Below are 19,654 nucleotides of genomic sequence, written 5' to 3' on the forward strand. Positions count from 1 at the left end.
AAAATCTAAGCAATCGTACACACTGTGAAAACCCGAAAACAAAATTGTTTTCGAAAACCCAAAATCCGAACTTTTGGTTTGGTTTGAGGCTGAAACCGACTTATACAAACCCCTTCTATCTATGTATATGATTATATGCATAAAAAGAAAAAAAGATAACATGTGTGAATTTGTACTCATAGCCATAAACACTCACGTACATATTCTCATAAATACATATACAGATCGCTTCGTTGGTCAATCTCACACGCCTGTGTATTACTAACAATATATATCTTAATAGTCAAAAATAGCAAAGCATATCAAAGAAAGAAAAGGATAAAATTAGAAGAATAACTATATGTGATTTACAATTATAACTAAAATATAAAAAGAAGAAAATAAGGACTCTGGTTAATTATTAGGATGTAATATACACCTTTACGGTTATATTTGTTATTATTTAGGTCTAAAATCGGGAGTTACGTGACGTATCCACTTTAACTTGTGTATTCATCTTTATGACATCAATTGCATGCTTAAATCATACTCTATGTAGAACTACTATTGTGTATCACCTTTTCATTACTTTTTATCAATAAATCCTACATTATTGCCTATTAAAATTTAATACATACGAGAACTAGACTCGTACTAGGGAGAAAGCCCGTGCGATGCACGGCATGCATAATAGCTATTGTTTGTTTGTGGTAAGACGTCTGACACGGCCAGTGCATAACATGTAAGACAATACGCCTACAAAGGGGCGTGCTTAAACTTTATTAAACCATGGACCGTAAGTTGTTTCCTTGGCAAAACTTGCCGGCCAAAAAGAAGTGAAAAAAGATGGCTTCCAAGAAAAAAAATGAAACAGAAAAAGGAAAAACGCATAAACTCTCGCACGCCTTCCTATCTTATTGGATAACACATAGACCAAACTTTAGCTAACGCATGCCACCGTCATCCCCATCCCATCACCAGCCAACTGACTGCAGTGAAATAACGAAAAGAAAACTATTAAAAATGGTATACTATGTTTACGTATATATGCATCGAAAAGTAGTACGGGTTTTCATTACTAACACTAAGTGTAGACGGTATACCTTTCATGTGGGTCACTGTCAACTGTTTCTTCTAGTGGGGAGCCCGCGCGTTGCGGTGGGTCGACAATTTACAATGGTATACATTTGGGTGTAAACACATATACTTAAAACATCAAGTACATATGTTTGTATGATTTTTGTGATTTTCTATTTAAAAGTGGTTATGTAATTAATACACCCAACAAAAAAATAGTGATCTTCTTTATCATACATAGCTCCTGCTACGTTTCCATAGTTTTGACCCATACACAGCTCCTTTTTTAAGCATCCTTCTTTCTTTTTTAGCAACGGTGTGGAACGATTCTTATTTTTAAAGAAATAAAAAAGTGAAGTGTAAGAATGGGTCAACAGTATTAGAATGCTTAAAATGATTTGTATTTATAGATTTATAAATATATAGAAATACATGCTAAGACTTTCACACCATAACATCTGTAAATGTAAAAAAAATAGTACAAAACCATGTCATTAAGAAAGCTCAAATTTCATGAATTCAATCAAAACTTAAAAGTTCACTCAAAATAGAATGATATCACTATTTATAGTTATACCATTTCACCTCAACCCTGCAACTTCACGGGTTTCTTTGGGCCCCAGGTTATTGGCATTAGGAAAGAAAAATTTCCTACACCAGCAAAATTTTGGAGCTTTCCATATATGGACTCTAAATATATAATATAATTTTGGTTATTTTATATAAATGCAAATAGAATTATCCGAAGAAAAAAAAAGAGAATGATAGACCTGTGGAGCTTTCCACATATTGACCCGTACCGTTTCAACCAGTACCGTTTCGAATCGAACCGTTTCGACGCGAACCGTTTAGACCCGTACCGTTTCGACCAATACTGTTTTGACTTGTACTGTTTCGATCAGTATCGTTTCGAATCAAACTGTTTCGATCCGAACCGCTTCGACGCGAACCAAATCCCGTTTTCGCCTCCAATCGTAGGGATGAATTCATCAATCAACGGGTGCGATTTAAACTTCTTGGCTTCAACTTTGGCTTCAAGATGTTCGATCAGTTCTTGGTCCGTCGGATCAAATTTCACTCCTGCTGGTAGACCCATCCAATCCTGCTAATATTAATTCATCTCCACAAATGAGTTAGTAAAATAAAACTTCCAAGGAATAATCAAGAAAATTATAAAATCCTTTTGAGTTTAGTTCTTGACACCAAAATGAAAAAAAAATACTGGGAATTAATTATTTTGGTGTTAAATATATAGAAGAGGAATTCAAGAATTATATTACTAAAAATTTAAATTTTAATCATCCGTACGATTGAATTAACGTTCCGGTTTTCCTTCAAGTCGATGACATTATTCACCCGACAAAATTGCCCCTTGATGTACAATCACTTTTAAAAAAAAAAACATTTTTCAACCAACCCGACCCGAAACCCATTCTGGTCCGAACCCGTTTCGACCGGAACCAAAACAACCCTTTTTTAATTGACCCGTTTTGACCCGAACTCGTTTCGACCCAAACCTGTGTTGACCCATGACCCGACCCGTTTGCCAAACAACCACCCTCAAATTCAAAGACAAGCAAACAAAATAGGAAAAAAAACAAACCAACAGCCAGCAATTTTGCATATATATTCAGCAGCCCAGGCACATTAGACTCCCAGCCCATCCAACATGTAATCTACAATCTCATATGCCAATTTGCTCCAATTCCATATTGGAATGACCCTTAGCATCTGCCTGATCTCCCAACAAATTCCACAAGTATCCTCGAGCCTATAACAATCACACCACCCTCAAAAACACAGCAAACACATCCAACATTTGTAGCCAAACCAACCATATAAGACAATAATTCCACCTACTGATTTCCAACCCACAGAAGCATACATCCCCAAAATAACACAACCAAACACCCTTCCAATCATCTAAAACAAAGTAACCCTTACCCTCTAACAGAACATCATTAACTGTCTGTTATTCCTGGTTCAATACAGAACCACTTCCCATAATCCCCAAAATGCCCCTTAATCAATAACTCCTATCCTTTATTGAATCCATAATACAACAGCCTCCACCATTCCCAATCCCTTTTCAAATCTCCCCTACTTCCTTGACCGAATAGGCTGAAACCGCTTAGAAGTATTTATATCAAAATCTCTTGGATCCTCCTCAACTTCAACCTGGAATATGAGTACGAAATTTTTTAACTAAAGAATAGGGATCAAACAATCAGAAATAGTTTTCCAACCTCACCACTAAAAACACATGTAAACATTTGGAAATCCATAATGATTTCGTAGCCTTAGAGACCGCTATCGTTAAATAATCAAATAGGCTGGTTTGAACTTTAGGTTTAAAAATAACACAACAATTGTATATTTAACTGAAGCAAAGCAAAGCATATGAACAACTAAAACTAATGAGTTTCGACAAGATGAGCAAAACTGAAAGCAACATAAAAAGACATTTTAAACAATAAAATATACTTTTACATCAATCAAGTAAAGATCTGAAATGAGAAGAGTACCTGTTTGTTTCGACTCATTGTAGGATTTGACTGCTAGAATACAATTCAGAATTCTACACGAATTACCTCCCTGAAATTTAATCAAGACAACTCAACTTTATTGAAACTATCACGAACACAAACTCGTAGCATCATGTAGTTCCAACAATAGATGACAAAAATTCAGTGCACAACCAAACACATACATAAAATGAATGAATTTAAGGATACCTGTGATGGGATGTAGAGATCACCACAACCACTGTCATCGCCAAGAGCCAATTGAAATTAGGGTTAGTAGTGTTCCGACTGTACGACTAACTGGAACCCCACTCCGCTACTGTTCGTTGTTAGCCGTAGAAACAAATCCAGCACCGGATGCGCTACCGTCGGCGTCTCTTGAACTCCACTGAACCAGAACTCCATTAGGGGATTTGAGAGAAAGAGAGAGAATGAAGGAGGAGCGAGCACCTGGTTTAATTCAATTTAGAGGGTTTCACATTAGTAGCATTCAATAACTGTGGACTTTTGACCTACCTTGTAATAAAAATTTCATTGATGAATGGTTGCATTCTTGTTCGTTCGCCTGGCTGAAGATTTCATTGTGGGCGACACACTGAATTGGGGGTAAAATTGGGAGAAAGTGATGAAAGATTAGAGAAGAAGCCATGACTCTTTGTCTGCCATCTTAAAATTTGATGGGGAAATTACCTTTTGGTACAGAGCAGATCTATTATATAGTAATTTAGATTATAGATTATAGATTATTTTAAACAATATTATTTTAAGTACTGCATTTAAAACATCATAAATATTGATTTTAAAATAGAACATGTAACTAAATTTTAGATTATATATAGATATTCTTTATAGTATTATTTATATTATACCTATTTAATGCATTGGAGTTTATAAACACCTATACTATAAACCAATTTCATCTCATCTAAACACAGAAAAATTACCATGAACCGGTGTTATAAACGAATTAGAGTTCTTCAAATCATAAGATCAATCGTTCATTCAGTTGGTTCGTAAGGTCATTCTTATGAGGGTTGTTGTGCAATATTATCAATGTATCTAAAAGTTAGAATACAGATGATGCCACTTCATAGTTGTAGGTTCTTTTGACACTTCGATGGAAGGAAGGGGGGGGGGGTTACATCTACATTGTTGCTCTTTTACAACGAGTCGAGTGTTCTTTCCCTTTTTAATAAATTTAAAGTTGCATTTACGAGGTTTACAAGCATTTTGATGCCTTTACCATTGCATTATACAAAGATAGAAATCAGGCGGCCTAGGAATGTTGGCCAAACATTGTCTTGAATTGCCTTACATTGGTCTGTGCATTTTCTACTTTTGTATGTTGTAAATGACGGTCGTCTTTTTTGCGTTTTGCTAGGTTGACATTGTCTGGATTTTTTTATCTTGTTAATTTAGCTTTGATTTTTAACAAATATAATGTAAGATAGGTAGCCTACTGTGCTTGTTTGTAATGCATATTTTTTATGGAGGTGGTGTTGGGGGATGAGATCATAACTCATAAGTAATCACTTTACTTAGGATTTGTACATTCTCAAAAGAGGTTGATACAAACAGCTATTAAAGTGTTTACTTTTGGTCTTCTCCGCTGCATCTCCTTACTTAGGTAATTCCTACATACACTAAATTAGTCTCTTGTAGCACTGATGAAACACCGATTAACACAGGATTAATCGATGGGGTTATTTCGTCTATGGGGTTCAACCTCTTTCCTTACTCGTATCAATGGCTCAAGACCTGCAAAACAGTAGCACCGTCAGTCTCGTTAAGAGGGGGAGAAAGGGGATTTCCCTCTTAATCAGGCTCCGGCGTGAGAATAAGTACTGTTCTGAGAGGAATAAACACTGTGTGTATAGAGTGAGTATAGAGTGTAAAGATCCTGAACCTGAATGATGAAGGGTCCTATTTATAGCCGGAGGGTAAAGGAGGGAGGAGCAGCTGTGCCAGCTGTGGGTGCGCGCCAGCTGTCCGACCAAGGGGAATATCCTCTTGGTCTGCTCTGTTGTGGCAGGCGTAGTGGTACACGTGGCGTGCTTGCATTCGCCCATGCTGGAAACCTTGTACTGATGTCGTCAGTTCTGCCCCCTGGTTTGTCGCAGGCCTATGTGGCGTCCTGCAAGTGGTGACACGTGTTGTCCTTTATGTCTGGTAGAGCATCTTTGGTGCCACCTGCGGCTCTTCCAGAAGTTTCTAGAAGTTTCTGGATTATTTTGCTGATGTGGTCGCCAAGTATGCTCAAAAGATGGTGTGGTCCCTGCCACGTAGGCAGGGAAATTGGGACCATATCTCTTCAAGTCCCCCCAGTCCAGTGTGCCTTCTAGTTGAGTTGATCGTCTAGGAGGGATTCTGGATTTATGAGAATAGTGATTTTTGCAGCGCGTGGAATTTGGTAGATTATAAAAAATGAGCCCAAAGGACGCATGGCGCATGGGTCTTGGCTCTTTGTTAAAAATGAGCCAAATGGACGCATGGCGCATGGGTCTTGGTTCTTTGATAAAAAGTGAGCCAAAATGGATGCATCGCGCATGGGTTTTGGCCCTTTGCAAAAGGTGAGCCAAATGGACGCATCGCGCATAGGTTTTGGCCCTTTGTAAAAAGTGAGCCTGATGGACGCATGGCGCATGGGTTTTGGCTCCTTGTAAAAAGTGAGCCAGATGTACGCATCGCGCATGGGTTTTGGCCCTTTGTAAAAAGTGAGCCAAATGGACGCATGACGCATGGGTTTTGGTCCTTTGCAAAAGGTGAGCCAAATGGACGCATCGCTCATGGGTTTTGGCCCTTTGTAAAAAGTGAGCCAAATGGACGCATCGCGCATGGGTTTTGGCCATTTGTAAAAAGTGAGCCAAATGGACGCATGGCGCATGGGCTTTGGCTCCTTGTAAAAAGTGAGCCAAATGGACGCATGACGCATGGGTTTAGCTCCTTGTTGTTTCCTTCTGATGGAAGTTTGGTGGTCATGGGGAAGTGTTTGGTGTGACTATCTGACATCCCTGTCTTATCGGAGATGAACAGTTGCTTTATCAGTTACTTTCTGTCACGTCAGCCGGCCTTGCTGCCCATGCTTCCCGAAAAAAGAGCTGACGTCTTCTCTCTCTTCTGACGTGTCACTCCTTTATTGGTTGCTTTTTCTGTATTCTGATGGTCCACTACCCATCGCATTAAATGCGATGGGTATAAATAGGAGGCGGTTACTCCCTTCTCTTTACTTTTTCAAATTTCAAGTGTGTTTTCCTTCTGTCCTCTCCCTTCATTCTCCGGTGTTTCAATAGTTTTCTTGAGTTCTTATTTCCGACTTCTCTGTATTTACACCATGTCTGGTACAAATCCTATCCAACGGAAGAGAAAGTATAAGGGGAGGGCTCCTCCTGGTCCTGACCAGGCGGTCATTGGGTGGAAGGAGGAGGAGTTCATGAATCTTGTGCAGGGGATGGCTTTTCGCCCCGAGTGGGGAGCTCAGTATCCTCTTGTCGGATCGACTGCCTTGGACGCTCCTCCGGGCTATATCACTTTATATGCTGCGTTTTTTCGAGAAGGTAGTTTTAGACTACCTATCACGAAGTTTACTGCCGCCGTCCTGAGGGGTTATGGATTGCATATTTCACAGATTAATGCTATTGGGCTTCCACGCATTACTCATTTTGAGTATGTCTGTAGGGCTTACCGCATTGAGCCTACGTTTGATATGTTCAATGTGTTTTATAGTGTTACCTATACCAGCGGTTTCTATTCATTTCAAGCACGGACCGGTGTTGTTCCGGTGTGTTCTGTGCCGTTGAAGAGCCTTCATGACTGGAAGCAGAAATTTTTCTATATCCGTCGTGGTGTGATCCCAATAGATTTGCCTTATCGGCAGGTGAGCCAAGGGATTCCGAAGGTAGATGTTATGGGGGATTATGCTGCCCAGGATTGGTACAAGAAGATAACCCACAAGGCGACTGCCATTTCTCAGCTGGAGGAGATGGCTTTGGTTGGTGCCGGGATGAGCTTGCTGTGGGTCCCCAAGAATCCATTGGGTCAACCTGTCTATAGCTATCAAGGCAAATGTGTGTTTCTTTCATAAGTTACTTTTGAATTATTCTTCCTTATGTTTGTTATGTGTTCTCTTATCGTCTTGTCTCTTTGCAGTTGGGTATAGCTTGATTAATGTTTTGGACCCGAAGGCGGCGGGTGCCATGGTTGAAGCTAGTCAAGAGGATGGGAAACCGACATGGTTAGACCAAATCCGGGGTCGTTTTTGCATCCAACTGATGAAAGCTTGAGTAGATATGCCAACGAGGTTCTAGGTGAAGATGTTTGGAATGACCCTGTCGACCCGGGTCGAGAGGAAGTCATTGTTCTTTCAAGTGGAAGTTCTGGCCAAAACCTTGAAGGTCTAACCTCTCGTTACGCGCGTGCAGGTACTGCGCAGGGTGATGCTGCAGAGCCCGTGCATGAGGTTGTTGGTGATGATGATGATGATGATGCAGAAGTGCCAGTTGATCCTTCTGCTCAGTTGGAGCCAAGGAAGAAGGCAAGAACTAATAAGTCTGGGAGGAAAGAGGGAAAGGCAGAGGGCAAAGCTGCTGGTTCTTCTCGTAAGCAACCTTCTACTCTTCCTTGTCTAGATTATGTGGTTGTTTCTGACACGTTGTTTGGCTTAGGGGTTGGTGAGAGAAGTCGAGAGTCGGATCCTGATGATAGTGCTACCTTGACTGAGCACATGAGGAAGAAAGCCCTCGAGGATCATAAACGCAAGCTTGATGAGCAATCTACTGCTCTTCTTGCTGCTAAAAAAACGAAGCTTCAGAAGGAGGCCCCCCCAGCTCCTTCTGAGTCTAAGGTTGATCTAGGTGTTTTTAGTGGGGGTCGTGGAAATCTTCTGGAGGAAATATTTGCTGCATCTGCTCCTCCTACTGGTAATTGGCTTTTAGTTGTATGTTTCCCTCGTTTTTCACCGAGTTGTTTTTTTTTTTTTTAATTGTAGTTTTGTGACAGTGGTCAAGACTGCCAAGAAACCTCGGGTGGTGGATATTTCCCAGATAACGCCTCCTGCTTCTCCTTCGTCAATGATGGTTGGCTTAACCCCTCCCCGTGATGATCCTGAGGCGAAGAAGAAGGGAGGAGAAGGGGTCGCTGAGAACGTTGGTGGAGGTGGTGGTGATGCTGGAGGTGTTAAGGGTAAAGGTGTTGAGGTGGAGGTGGAGTCTAGTGAGACTACTCCGCGCCAAACCATTTATCTCAAGCGTCCTTCTGGTGGAGACGGGGCTACTTCTGGTGTGGTGCGTAGCCCGCAATTTGAACATAACCCTGCTGATTCTTGGGGTACTCAGAACCCTGCTTGTGACGACTTACCACACGCCCCTCGCTAGAAACTTACTCAGGGTTCCAGAATGAATGACGTGAACAACTGTCATGAATTCTTTGCTATGTCTCTTCCTCCTGCTGAGAGGATGTTCCAGAAGAACCGCAATCGATTTGCCTTGTTGGACGACCATGTGCGTGCCGGAGTTAATTACTTTGCCACCTCTCAGAAAATCCTTCGTGAATGGCGGTTGATGGGAGAGGAGACGGCTGAGTTTGAGGAGGCAAAGAAGTTGTTTGCTGAAGAGAGGGAGAAATTTAATGCAGAGAAGAAAGGTTTGCAGTGGAGGGTGTCTGCTGCTGAACAGAAGCTTGAAGAGCAAAAACAGTTGAATGTTCAGAAACAAAAAGATTGGGAAGCCGCGTGCGAGCGTACCAATGCTGAGATGCAGTCTCAGCGTGATGCAATTGTTCGTTTGTCTGGTGAAAAATCGAAACTTGCTGATGAAGCTCATGAGGCGCGCATTGTTGCGGAGAAAAAAGAGAAAGAATACGTTGATCGGATTGATAAGTTAGAGGTTCTCGCGCAGCAGAAGGCGGCTGAGTGTGAGGCTGCACAGCGCCTTCTTGTTGAGAAGACGGCTGAGTGTCAAGCTTCTGAGTTTCTTGCTGAAGAGGCATCTGCTGACAGCAAGTGGTTACGTTCTCGTGGTGTTCCCTTGGTAATGTTCTGTTTTTGCCTTGTTCTTTCCTTTCCTTTTATTTTTGTGACTTTTTTTTCATTTAATCTCCCTTTCTGCGCAGCTTGCTGATCGTATTTTAAACTCAACTGAACTTGCAACGTATATGTTTGAGTTGGGTCGGGCTGCTTACGATAGTGGTCGAAAGTTTGGGTATGCTGAGGGAAGAGTAGCAGTTATCAATAAAGAAAAAGATTATCATTTCGAGCTGTACAAGGAAGATTGTGACGGTGCATTTGCTGCTAAACGCAAGGAGTTTTCAACCCTTGAGTTTGCTGTTGTTCGGGCTACAGAGAAGTTGGCTCGCAAAGCGGATGGGGTTGCCTTACTGAAGAAAGCTCTTGGAGACGACGGTGGTGCGGCAGGAGGTGCTGGCACCAGTCATACTTGATGGGTGGATTCCGGCCTGTGCGACGCGTATGGCCCTGAGTGGCCCTGTAATGTTGGTTGGTTGTTTAGACAATTTTATTTTTGTTTACCTTTTGTGGGTGTATGTACTTGATCTTCCTTGTTTGATGGTTATTTTATCGCTTTTGTTTTTATACGAATTTTGTGATCGTCATAATATGTGCATGTGTAATTACTTTGATTAGGTGTCACGAATGAATGATAGCGCTGACAGGTGATGTTGTGTTACTACAACGTTTTATTCTGTCGTTTAGATGCGCGCGCTTATTTGTGACTTACGAAGTGATCGAGTTGCAGGTTATTGTGTGAGCTCAGCTGTGTTCAGCCTTGGGAGCATTACAATGTGTAGTTACCTTGCTATCGATATTTTCGTGTTTGTGTGGGCACGAAGTTTTATTTTGGCGTTTTGTAGGCTTTGGTTGTGTTTCTGACCCGGCTGTGCACTTGGTTATGACTAGCCTTGGAGGTCTACAACGTTTCCTATGGTCGAGCCATTGGTGTTTTCGTGTACGCCCAAAGTAATAAATGCAGTTGTGACAGGAAATTTGCATGAAATAAAGGTAGCCAAACACTTCTTGTATTAAAGTAAATGTGTTGGCGGTTCGCCCTTTGCGATTACATAGTTGTTTTACATGTAGCACTTTCGAAGTTGTTGAGCATTCCAGGTTCGTGGAACCTCTTTGTCGTTGGTGGTGCGCAGTTTGTAAGCTCCCTTGCCGAGTACTGCATCGATGACGTATGGGCCTTCCCATTTGGGAGCCAGTTTTCCGGGCTTCTCTACGTTGGAAGCTTCATTGTCTCTTAGGACATAGTCTCCCGGGTTAAAAGTGCAGACTCGGACTCTGGAGTTGTAATATTTTTCCAGCTTCGTTTTGTATTTGGCCTCATTGATTGCTGCCATCTCTCTCCGTTCTTCTAGGAGGTCCAGATCAATCCTCCTTTCTTCGTCATTGTTGATTAAATTCATGGAGAGCATTCTTGGGGACGGCAGCCCGATTTCTGCTGGGATGACTGCTTCAGACCCATAGACTAAGCTGAACGGCGTTTCGCCATTGCTTGTCTTTGGCATTGTTCTATGGGCCCACAATATGCTGGGTAGTTCATCGACCCACCCTCTTCGTTTCTCGCCAAGCCTTGCCTTTATGCCATCGACGATGCTTTTGTTGACTGCCTCTACTTGACCATTCCCTTGCGGGTGCGCAACCGAAGAGAAGGTGTGTTCGATGTTCAATTCTTTGAACCACCGTTCGAGGTCGTCTGCTGCAAAGTTCGTCCCGTTATCGGTGATGATTCAGAGGGGTAAGCCGAAACGGCATACGATTTGTTCCCATATGAATCGCTTGACGACCGTTGATGTGTTGATGCAAGAGCCTTCGCCTCTACCCATTTGGTGAAATAGTCGACTGCGACTATTATGAACTTAACCGCTCCTGGTGCTTCTGGGAAAGGACCTACCATGTCTATGCCCCATTGTTGAAAGGGCCATGCAGTTGTGACCGGTACTAGTTCGTTTTTGGGGCGCATGGTCTTGGGCGCGTGCCTTTGGCATCCGTTGCACTTCCTCAACTCTTTTACGGCGTCTAGATGCATCCCAGGCCAGTAGTACCCGTCATTCATCACTTTTGCCACCACCATTCGAGGCCCGGCATGAATACCACAAATTTCTTCATGAACTTCCCGGATTAAGTAATTTGCATCTTCGACGTCTACGCATCTTAGCAACGGACCTAGGTATGACTTCCTGTATAAAATTCCATCTGCCATCTGATAATGCTCGGCCTTGTATTGGATTTTTCTTGCCTCTGCTTTGTTTTCCGGGAGAATTCCTGATTGAAGGTACATGATTATTGGGGTCATCCAAGAAGTTGTCCCTGTTTGGATGACGCTTACTTCTCTGAGTGGGACGGATGGGTTGCTCAAAACTTCTATGCGCACATCCTTTGCTAGGTGTTGAAAACTTGTTGATGCGAGCTTGCTTAGTGCGTCTGCTGGCTTGTTCTCGCTTCTGTTTATGTGGTGCACCTTGTAGGAATAGAAGGTTTGTAGCAACGTTTTTGCTTGGTTGAGATAGAGTGCCATTATATCTCCCTTGGCTTCGTATTGGCCGTTGATTTGCCCCGCTACCAGCATGGAGTCCACATGCGCTTCGATGTGTCGGACCCCCATTTTGATCGCCAACCGTAAGCCAGCCAGGAAAGCTTCATACTCTGCTTCGTTGTTTGTGCTCTTAAAATCCAGGCGTATGGCGTATGTGAATTCGTGTTTGTCAGGGCTCACCAGCCTTAGCCCTGCGCCTGCTCCGTCTTCGTTAGACGCACCGTCGGTGTATAACAACCATGGCTCTTCTGTTTGCTTTTTCTCATCTTTTTCCATCGCTTTACATTCTCTATCTTTGTCGTCTGGGACCTCTGTCATAAAATCCGCCAAGACTTGGCCTTTAATTGATGGTCGTGGTCTGAAAACCACATTGTGACCTCCCAGTTCTATCGCCCATTTGGCTAGTCTTCCTGATACTTCTAGTCTTGCAAGGATGTTACCAATGTTGTAGTTTGTTAGCACATGGATGACGTGGTTGGCGAAGTATCTGCGCAACCGTCTTGAAGCATGAATCAGTGCGAGGACTAGCTTTTCCATTATGGCATACCGAGTTTCTGGGTCAGTTAAGGTTCAAGACACATAATAGACTGGTGTCTGGACGCCTTGACGATCGACAAGTAACACTGCTCCGACTGCCTTGTCGGAAGCTGATAGGTAAAGTACCAAAGGCTCTCCCTTGTTTGGTGCGGTTAGTGTTGGCAGTTTTATGAGGCAATCTTTCATCTCGTGGAACGCACTCTCTGCTTCCGGAGTCCACTGAAACTGGCTTTTCTTCATACAATTGCGCAAGGTTTTGATGAACGGAAAGGACTTTGCAGCATGATTAGCTAGGAAACGATTGAGCGCGGCTAGTCGTCCTGCTAATTTTTGCATGTCTTTGATGTTCGATGGTGAAGGCAACTTTTCTATGGCTTGGACTTTTTCTGGATTCACCTTAAAACCATCTTTTGTGACGATGAAGCCTAAGAACTTTCCCTCCTCCATACCGAATGAGCACTTTGCTGGGTTCAGCTTGATACTTACGCTGCGCAGCGTGTTGAAAGTCTTTTAGATGTTCGCCAGCATCGTGCTCTCTTCCTTGCTCATAATCACCAGATCATCCATGTACACTTCTATGTACTTGTCGATAGCGTCACTGAACGTTTCGTTCATCAATCTTTGGTACGTCGCGCCTGCATTCTTTAGGCCGAAAGGCATCTTTGTATAACAATACAACCCCGTTGGCGTGCGGAAAGCGGTTTTATCCTCATCTTGGACAGCCATTTGAACCTGGTGATACCCCTTGTAGCAGTCAAGAAATCATTTCCACCTGAATGTTGCCAGAGAATCGATTTTTTCGTCTATGTCTGGTAAGGCATAGCAGTCGCGCGGACATGCCTTGTTTAAATCTTTGTAGTCGACGCACATTCTCCAGCTGCCATTTGGTTTCTTTACCATCACTGGGCTTGCTACCCATGTCTGGTATCTGACTTCTCTAATGATTCCCGCATTCAACAACTCTAGCACCTGTTCTTTCATGGCATCGTGCTTTATGTCGCCTAAGTGGCGCTTAGCGTGCACCACTGGCTTTGCTTCTTCTGAGACATTTAAACGATGTTCTGCTATATGCCGTGGAACACCAACCATATCAGCATGTGTCCAGGCGAACATATCCATGTTTTCGTGCAACAATTTTTTGAGCGCCGCGCGCGTTAAATCGGACATGGCAGGTCCTAGGGTAACTGTTTGTTCTGGGTATGTGCTGTTCAGTACCCATTTTTCTGCTTCTGTGCGCGGTGCTGGCTTGCTTGTTTTTGCGGGCCTGATCTCGTCTGTTGCTAAAACTTCTTTGCTCGCGTATATCAGCGCAATGCCTGTTTCGGTGGGAAATCCAACGGCGGAATGTGGTGCAGAGCATATCATACTGAAGTCTCATTGGGATTCTCTTCCTAGGAGGATGTCATGTCTTGAGTGTGCTGGTAGCACCATGAATGTGACTTCTTCAGTTCTTGAATTTCTTCCATCCGAAAGTAACACCGGGAATGATATCTGCCCCAGGGGAAAGACGGCTTCGTTGCAGAAACCAGTTAGTGGGTAGTCGACTGGTTCCAAGCGCGCCTTGTCCACCTGATCAAATTGATTGAAGCATTGCTCGTATATGATATCCGCGGTACTCCCCGGGTCGATGAAGATGTAATCTGTCTGGTAGTGGCCAATCACACCTGGAATGACTATTGGTCGTTTTTCCCTCGGGCCCCCTCTAACAACTGGGAAAATAACTTGCTTCTCGCGCCATGAATCATCCTGCGTGCGCTTGTTGTAGTTTTTCCTTGGTCTTCGTGGACCTCCCTGCACCATGTGGGTTTCCAACTTCCTGAGTTTTTTGTTATCTGGCCCTTCATCTCTTCTTTGGATTTGGCGATAGTCGCGCTTCCCGCCTTTTACCAAGTGAGTGAGCTTTCCATCTCTCAGGGTTCTTTCGATTTCTTGCTTTAGACTGAAACAATCGTCAGTTAGGTGGCCCGTATCCTTGTGAAATTCACAGAAAAGGTTTGGGTCTTGGCCCCTCTTGTTGCGCATCTGTAGGGGTGGTTTAAACTGATGGTTTTCAGTGGCTAAGACTTCAGAGGGGGTTTTTGTCAGTGGTGTCCACTGTTTTTCTCTATTTTCTCGTTTTACTTCCTTTCGGTGAGCTATTTGGTTGATTGTGTGACGTGCGTCTTCCCTTGGTGGGCTTCTTTCTCTATGGCCCGAAGCCTTCCGCGGCTGACTTCTGCCCCTTCTGTTATGTCGGTCGTTGTGGTTGTGTGCGCGTTGACGGTGATCGTCACCGGTCAACTGTTTATCGGTCTGCGCAATGGTTTTTGCTGCTTCTATGAAGGTTTCCCAATCTTTGGGTCCTCTGTCTCGCCCTTTGATTCTTTTGACTAAATCGTCACACTTAACCGCCCTCATGAAATGTGCGCGCATCATCTTCTCTTGTAAGTCTCTGATTTCTAAACATTCTTTGTTATACCTTGTAATGAAATCTTCCACGCTTTCGTGATCTTTTCTCCATATGTTTAAACAATCGTCGGGATCTCTGGCTTGTCTTCGCTGATGAGAGAAGTGTGCTAGGAACTTCTCTCGGAAGTCAATCCACGACTTGATTTTACCTGCTGGTAGGTTGTCGAACCATATGCGCGCTGCGCTGACGAATGTTTGAGCGAACAGGTGGCACCAAGTTGGTAAGTTCCATCCACCTGTTGCTCCTGCGCCCTTAAAACCCTGGAGGTGATCATCTGGGTCTGTCAACCCGTTGTATTTACCCACGTTGTGTGGTAATTTTGTTTTGTCGATGGCGGCGCAGGCGATTTCTCTGATGAATTTTGAATTTTCAGCCATGTCATCAGGACGATAGCTCAAGGTGTAATCATGTTCTGCTTTTGGGTTATACCCTGCGCGCTTGTTCGGCTTGTACGCTTCGTGCTCTGGATGAAGTCTGCTAAACACTGTGGATTCCCCCTTGTATGTTGGGTCGTCTTCTTCTTCATCCCATTCTGTGTTCATGTTGCGCGCGCCCAAACGAGCTTGGATCGGCCTTTTTGCAAGTTGGAGTTTTGTACAAAGTTGCTTTCTGTTTCGCCGTAAGTGTCGTGCGTGTCATGCGCGCTTGGTCTTCTCACGTTCTGCACTGGTCCTTTCTCTGGACGTAGGTTCCACGCGTTATTCTGCTAAGTTGTGTGTGTACTCAGAGACCTTGGTTGTGGAGTTACAAATGCTGACTGGTTGGCTTGTGCTTGGAGCAGAGCTTGCTGTGCGCTGAGCTGCGTATAAACGAGGTTTATGGACGCCATCTGTTCGGCATACCAGGAAGCCAGAGTTTTTCTTTCGAGTAGCCCTAAAAGTGCAGAATAATTGAGTTGTGCTTGTTCCGATGGAGCTGAAGGGCCTGCTCCATGGCTTAGTGTCTGCATTAGTGGAGGTGTTTGGTGCAACACCCCCGTTGGGGTTTGGAGAGCAGCTCCGTTTGTGGTTTGAGTGATGACCCTGGCTGGTGTTTGGAAAGTGGGTCCGGTTGTGGTTTGGCTAACAACCCTGGATGCACTTCTTAAAATAGAAGGAAAATCGTTGTTCAGCTGTCCCTCTTGGATCGTTTCGTTCCTTTGACCCCTTGGGACATGTGTTGTGTCCGAAACGAGTTCGAAGGAAGAAACTTCTCCGTCGACTGGGTGTGAGGGATTTTGTTCAGCCATTTTGACGAGTGTTTTTCAAGAAAGAAAAGAGATGAGATTGGTTTTGCAAAAAGCGGATGGCGCCAATCATGAAACACCGATTAACACAGGATTAATCGATGGGGTTATTTCGTCTATGGGGTTCAACCTCTTTCCTTACTCGTATCAATGGCTCAAGACCTGCAAAACAGTAGCACCGTCAGTCTCGTTAAGAGGGGGAGAAAGGGGATTTCCCTCTTAACCAGGCTCCGGCGTGAGAATAAGTACTGTTCTGAGAGGAATAAACAGTGTGTGTATAGAGTGAGTATAGAGTGTAAAGATCCTGAACCTGAATGATGAAGGGTCATATTTATAACCGGAGGGTAAAGGAGGGAGGAGCAGTTGTGCCAGCTGTGGGTGCGCGCCAGCTGTCCGACCAAGGGGAATATCCTCTTGGTCTGCTCTGTTGTGGCAGGCGTAGTGGTACACGTGGCGTGCTTGCATTCGCCCATGCTGGAAACCTTGTACTGATGTCGTCAGTTCTGCCCCCTGGTTTGTCGCAGGCCTATGTGGCGCGTCCTGCGAGTGGTGACACGTGTTGTCCTTTATGTCTGGTAGAGCATCTTTGGTGCCACCTGCGGCTCTTCCAGAAGTTTCTAGAAGTTTCTGAATTATTTTGCTGATGTGGTCGCCAAGTATGCTCAAAAGATGGTGTGGTCCCTGCCATGTAGGCAGGGAAATTGGGACCATACCTCTTCAACCACCAAGGTTAACATAAATTGTTAAAAAGAGTTCCAAAATCAATAGAGTGAAAATAACTTTTGAACATTGTCAACCTATAACTTAAGACGAGGTCACCCGTCCCGGAGGCCACTCTCTAGTGAATCATCTTCTTATGATAACAAATACCAAGGAGGTTAATGACGAGGACATGATGGTTTCGTGTTATGGGTTGGGTTATAAGTTATGATTTACCAACTACCTTGTTATTTAGTACTTACAACCTTTAATATAACTTTGAACAAATCTTGTCTTAAAAAATATATGGGAAATTGGCCTGTAATAATCCCACCGAGACCTTATTGGCCATTAATAATTCCACCTCAGAATATTCCCCCCACCAGTTTCACCTTTCACCTATTTTTCCTACAATGGTCCCTTGTTAAAAAAGCTTAACGGAGTTAAACTTTTTTCCAAACTACAAACAAATTTTTAGGGCTTTTTGTTAGAATGACGATACGAGTCCATTGATGTAAAACTTGCCTCGAAACGGTGCTCCAAACGATGAAAACGGCGCTTCAATTCAGGTGTTTAAATTTCCAATTAAGCAAAATCAAGTCACTTGGAGCACCATTTCTGAAGGGGTATGGTCCCAAAAAGTCGCGCAAACCTCCGCCCAGGTTGCGCGCGGAACCATACTCCTTATTTCAGAAAACTTATTAACAGTATCCACGCGCGACTTACACGCGTTGTAGTTTGTCCCGCGCGAGGCAAGGCTCACAAGAGGCCCAGATATCAGCACTTAGCATAAAACAATGGAACAAATGAGCATGCTAACCCCTCGCGGGTTAGTTTGTTGTCCAACAAGAGCCACTCAGTAGGGAAGCGCACGGCTACCTACAGTGGTACATAAGGTACAAGTGGCAGTAAAAGGAGCCAATGAGCGTCTAGCAGGCTCTGGTCAATCGTGCGCCACGATCGCCTGACGAGAAGTACACAAGGACGCCTACGTGGCACCAATCAGAGGACGGGGACAACTGTCCCACGATCTCCACTTGTCTGCTGATGACAGAAGGACAACAAGGCCGACAACAATGACACGTGGCTCCAATCAAGGTGCGCCAGCACCGACGAGCGTCTAGAAGCCACTAAGCGGTCGACGCTAGTGAGACAAAGAGCATATCCGTTTTGTTGTCCGCTTCTGGCCCAAGGCCCATCAGCCCATAACCCCTTACACCTCTCCGGCTATAAATAGAGACCTCATCCCACAGGTTAAACATTCTATTCCCTCAGCTCTCACTCTTTACACTTAATTACTCTCAAAGCAGTCGCTTATTCTCACGCCGGAGCCTGGTTAAGAGGGAAACCCCCACATTCCCCTCTTAACGAGTAACGGTGTTCTGTTTTGCAGGATTGATACCAAGTCGGAGCTCAAATATCCTTAAGAAGATTAACCATCATGAAAGGAACATAAACCAATCTAATTAACTCCCTAATTAGATCACTGTTTCTTCAATTTCGAAGTAAATTTTACATCAATAGACTCGTATCATCGTTCTGATCAAAAGCCCTAAAAAATCTGTTTGTAATTTGGAAAAAGGCTTAACCCCGTTAAGCTTTTTTAACGGGGGACCATTGTAGGAAAAATAGGTGAAAGGTGGGACTGGTGGGGGGAATATTCTGAGGTGAGATTATTAATGGCCAATTAGGTCTAGGTGGGATTATTACAGGCCAATTCCCCAAAATATATCAACGTAAATGTTGTTATCGCACACTTTGAAAGCTGAAGGCGAAATTGCAACAAACTTTAACTTTAAGTTATATGAAAAGAATATGCTGGTCAACACTAAATCAGTGGCGGACCTAGAAATTATTTGTTGGGAGGTGCGGATGAGTGGTTCAAGCGTATTTTCAAGAGGTGCAGTCGGGTTTTTTTGCCTAAAAAATACACTAATTTTTTTTTTCAACAGGGGCGCCCGCCCATCCTGAGCTTCACCTAGGTCCGTCCGTGCACTAAATCACGATTATCTTTTATATTTCTGATATTTCAAATATATTTATATTTATATTTATATATATATATATATATATAACAAATGTTGAAACCTCTTATGAATAGTGTTTTTGTTTTTTTTTGTCTTTAATAATTATTGTCTTGTAGTGGTTTCTTTTGTTTTCATTCTCTTCATCTTGTAATGAGTTTGTTTGTGTTACGCCTACTTGCAGTATAAGTTTGTGTTTGTATTTTTCTATGTTTTATGTCCCGTGACGGTAAATTCATAAAAGATAGGTAAACATACTAGATTTCAAAACGAGAAGTCTACCATTTTTATAAAACAATAAATATAAGGGTTGTGTTAAACTTACTCCTCTTCGTCTATTTTTTCGTGTACCCCTCTTTCTATGCGCCTGTATATTACAATCTATATGTTCGTGTATCGCAAATTCGCAATCTGTGCGTTCGTATACCACTCTCAATACCCTAGTTATCAACATACATTGTAGAATGTATCATCTTCAGTTAACTCCAACTATCTATCCATTATATTTACTAAAAAAAAACTTCTTTACACATATTTGTTATTTATTATAAAGTTTTTGTTTTTAACATGAACTACATAAATTAATCTATTCG

At 43.1% G+C, this 19,654-nt stretch overlaps 2 protein-coding genes and 1 long non-coding RNA gene across 3 annotated transcripts; all 3 read right to left on the minus strand.

The window, feature by feature from the left end:
- Window positions 1-775: 775 nt before the first annotated feature.
- Window positions 776-4,232, minus strand: LOC118484860. Its single transcript, XR_004874759.1, has 4 exons — window positions 4,098-4,232; window positions 3,792-4,031; window positions 3,582-3,651; window positions 776-3,234 (listed from the first exon to the last, which is right to left on the minus strand). It is a non-coding gene; the product is annotated as an uncharacterized LOC118484860 (long non-coding RNA).
- A 7,025-nt stretch (window positions 4,233-11,257) lies between these two features.
- On the minus strand, window positions 11,258-12,664 carry LOC110892688. The gene has a single exon (XM_022139839.1). It carries the CDS (start codon window positions 12,662-12,664, stop codon window positions 11,258-11,260), a length of 1,407 nt encoding a protein of 468 aa, XP_021995531.1.
- Window positions 12,665-14,038: 1,374 nt separating this feature from the next.
- Window positions 14,039-15,655, minus strand: LOC110892687. The gene has a single exon (XM_022139838.1). It carries the CDS (start codon window positions 15,653-15,655, stop codon window positions 14,039-14,041), a length of 1,617 nt encoding a protein of 538 aa, XP_021995530.1.
- Window positions 15,656-19,654: the final 3,999 nt, after the last annotated feature.

The sequence above is a fragment of the Helianthus annuus genome, chromosome 12 (genome assembly GCF_002127325.2).
Source record: "Helianthus annuus cultivar XRQ/B chromosome 12, HanXRQr2.0-SUNRISE, whole genome shotgun sequence".
Lineage (NCBI taxonomy): Eukaryota > Viridiplantae > Streptophyta > Magnoliopsida > Asterales > Asteraceae > Helianthus > Helianthus annuus.

Excerpts from the sequence above, each read along its gene's own strand:
- LOC110892688 (XM_022139839.1), bottom strand. The coding sequence starts at position 12,664 with ATGGAAAAGCTAGTCCTCGCACTGATTCATGCTTCAAGACGGTTGCGC.
- LOC110892687 (XM_022139838.1), bottom strand. The coding sequence starts at position 15,655 with ATGAACACAGAATGGGATGAAGAAGAAGACGACCCAACATACAAGGGG.